This window comes from Aplysia californica, unplaced genomic scaffold, assembly GCF_000002075.1.
Source record: "Aplysia californica isolate F4 #8 unplaced genomic scaffold, AplCal3.0 scaffold00248, whole genome shotgun sequence".
Lineage (NCBI taxonomy): Eukaryota > Metazoa > Mollusca > Gastropoda > Aplysiida > Aplysiidae > Aplysia > Aplysia californica.
The window spans coordinates 991,451-992,848 of NW_004797518.1; the positions used below are offsets into that span (position 1 = coordinate 991,451).

At 39.1% G+C, this 1,398-nt stretch overlaps 1 protein-coding gene across 1 annotated transcript in view; it reads right to left on the reverse strand.

Annotated features, from left to right (window-relative positions):
- The window catches only part of LOC101857189 (short transient receptor potential channel 7), a gene marked incomplete at its 5' end in the record, with an annotated part of 37,912 nt that overhangs the window by 1,015 nt on the left and 35,499 nt on the right, over window positions 1-1,398 (reverse strand). The window contains 1 exon segment of the mRNA XM_035970292.1: window positions 6-195. Coding sequence (XP_035826185.1) covers window positions 6-195 — 190 coding nt within the window.

The following is a 1,398-nucleotide window of genomic DNA, read 5'->3' on the forward strand; positions in this document are numbered from 1 at the left end:
GGGGCTGGAGGTGGAGGGGGCGGGGCGGGCGAGTCTCTCCACCTGTTGGGCCAGCGAGGCTGAGCTCTCGTCCACTCGTCTGCTCAGATTGCCCACTCGGTGCTCCAAAACACGCTCCATCTGAATCCTCTCGGAATCCATTCGCGCCAAAATCTGGAGTTTGGCCTCGTCCAGCAGGAAGGCGTAGCGTTCAGCCTGTAGTTATTAAAAGACATTTTCTGAGCATCATCATATTCAAATTAAAGACCTGAATTTACATAATATTTCCTATAATGTATGTTGTGGTTGTGTTCAGAGGTGGTAGAATCAGGCGAACGCCATGGTCTGAGCATGTTATGGAATTATTGGCGTCTTCTTGTGTATTTATCTTGCTGATCTATTTTTTTAAATTAATTCGTGTTATTGTTAAAAACTAATTAATTAACCAAGTAGATTATTGATTGATTGATTGATTAAATCCATTTATGTATTTATGTCATTGTTTATTAGTTTTTTAAAGAAAAAGTACGATATAAGACCGCAAAAACATAAGCTGGTATATACAAAAATTAAATTATATATTACTTTCTTTAAAATTCAGTATGAAAAGAAAAGTAAAGCTGACAAAATGTAGTCTACATATCACATTAGATACATCATTCAACTACAAGTACGAATTACCCATCTGGTTTGAACAGAAAACGAAATATTTGCCTTTGAAGGAGGTGGGGATCACCTTGTATCAGAGGAAAAAGTATCGAGTAAAAAGGCCATCAAGGTCTGATAGCTTCTAAGGCTTGGGAGCCCATGGAGACTGCAAAAGTACATTTCTCGTGCCTTTGATCAGAGTTTTTCAGTAAAAATCCACACATCTCCAAGAAATGGTATTTGTTGAGCTCCTGAGTTTGTAGTCATGTCCTTCTGGAACACGCCCACCTCGCTCGCTGAACAGAGCACACACACACACGCACACACACACACAAACACACACACACAAACACACACACACACACACACACAAACATACACACACATACATACATACACACACACATACATACATACACACACACACACACATACATACATACATACATACACACACACACAAACATACACACACATACATACATACACACACACAAACATACACACACACATACATACATATACACACAAACATGCACACACACACAAACATGCACACACACATACACACATACATACACACACATACATACACACACACATACACACATACATACACACACATACACACATACATACACATATATTCACATACATACATACACACACACACAAACACACACAAACACACACACACACACATACACACACAAACACACACACACACATACACACACATACATACACACATACATACATACATACACACAT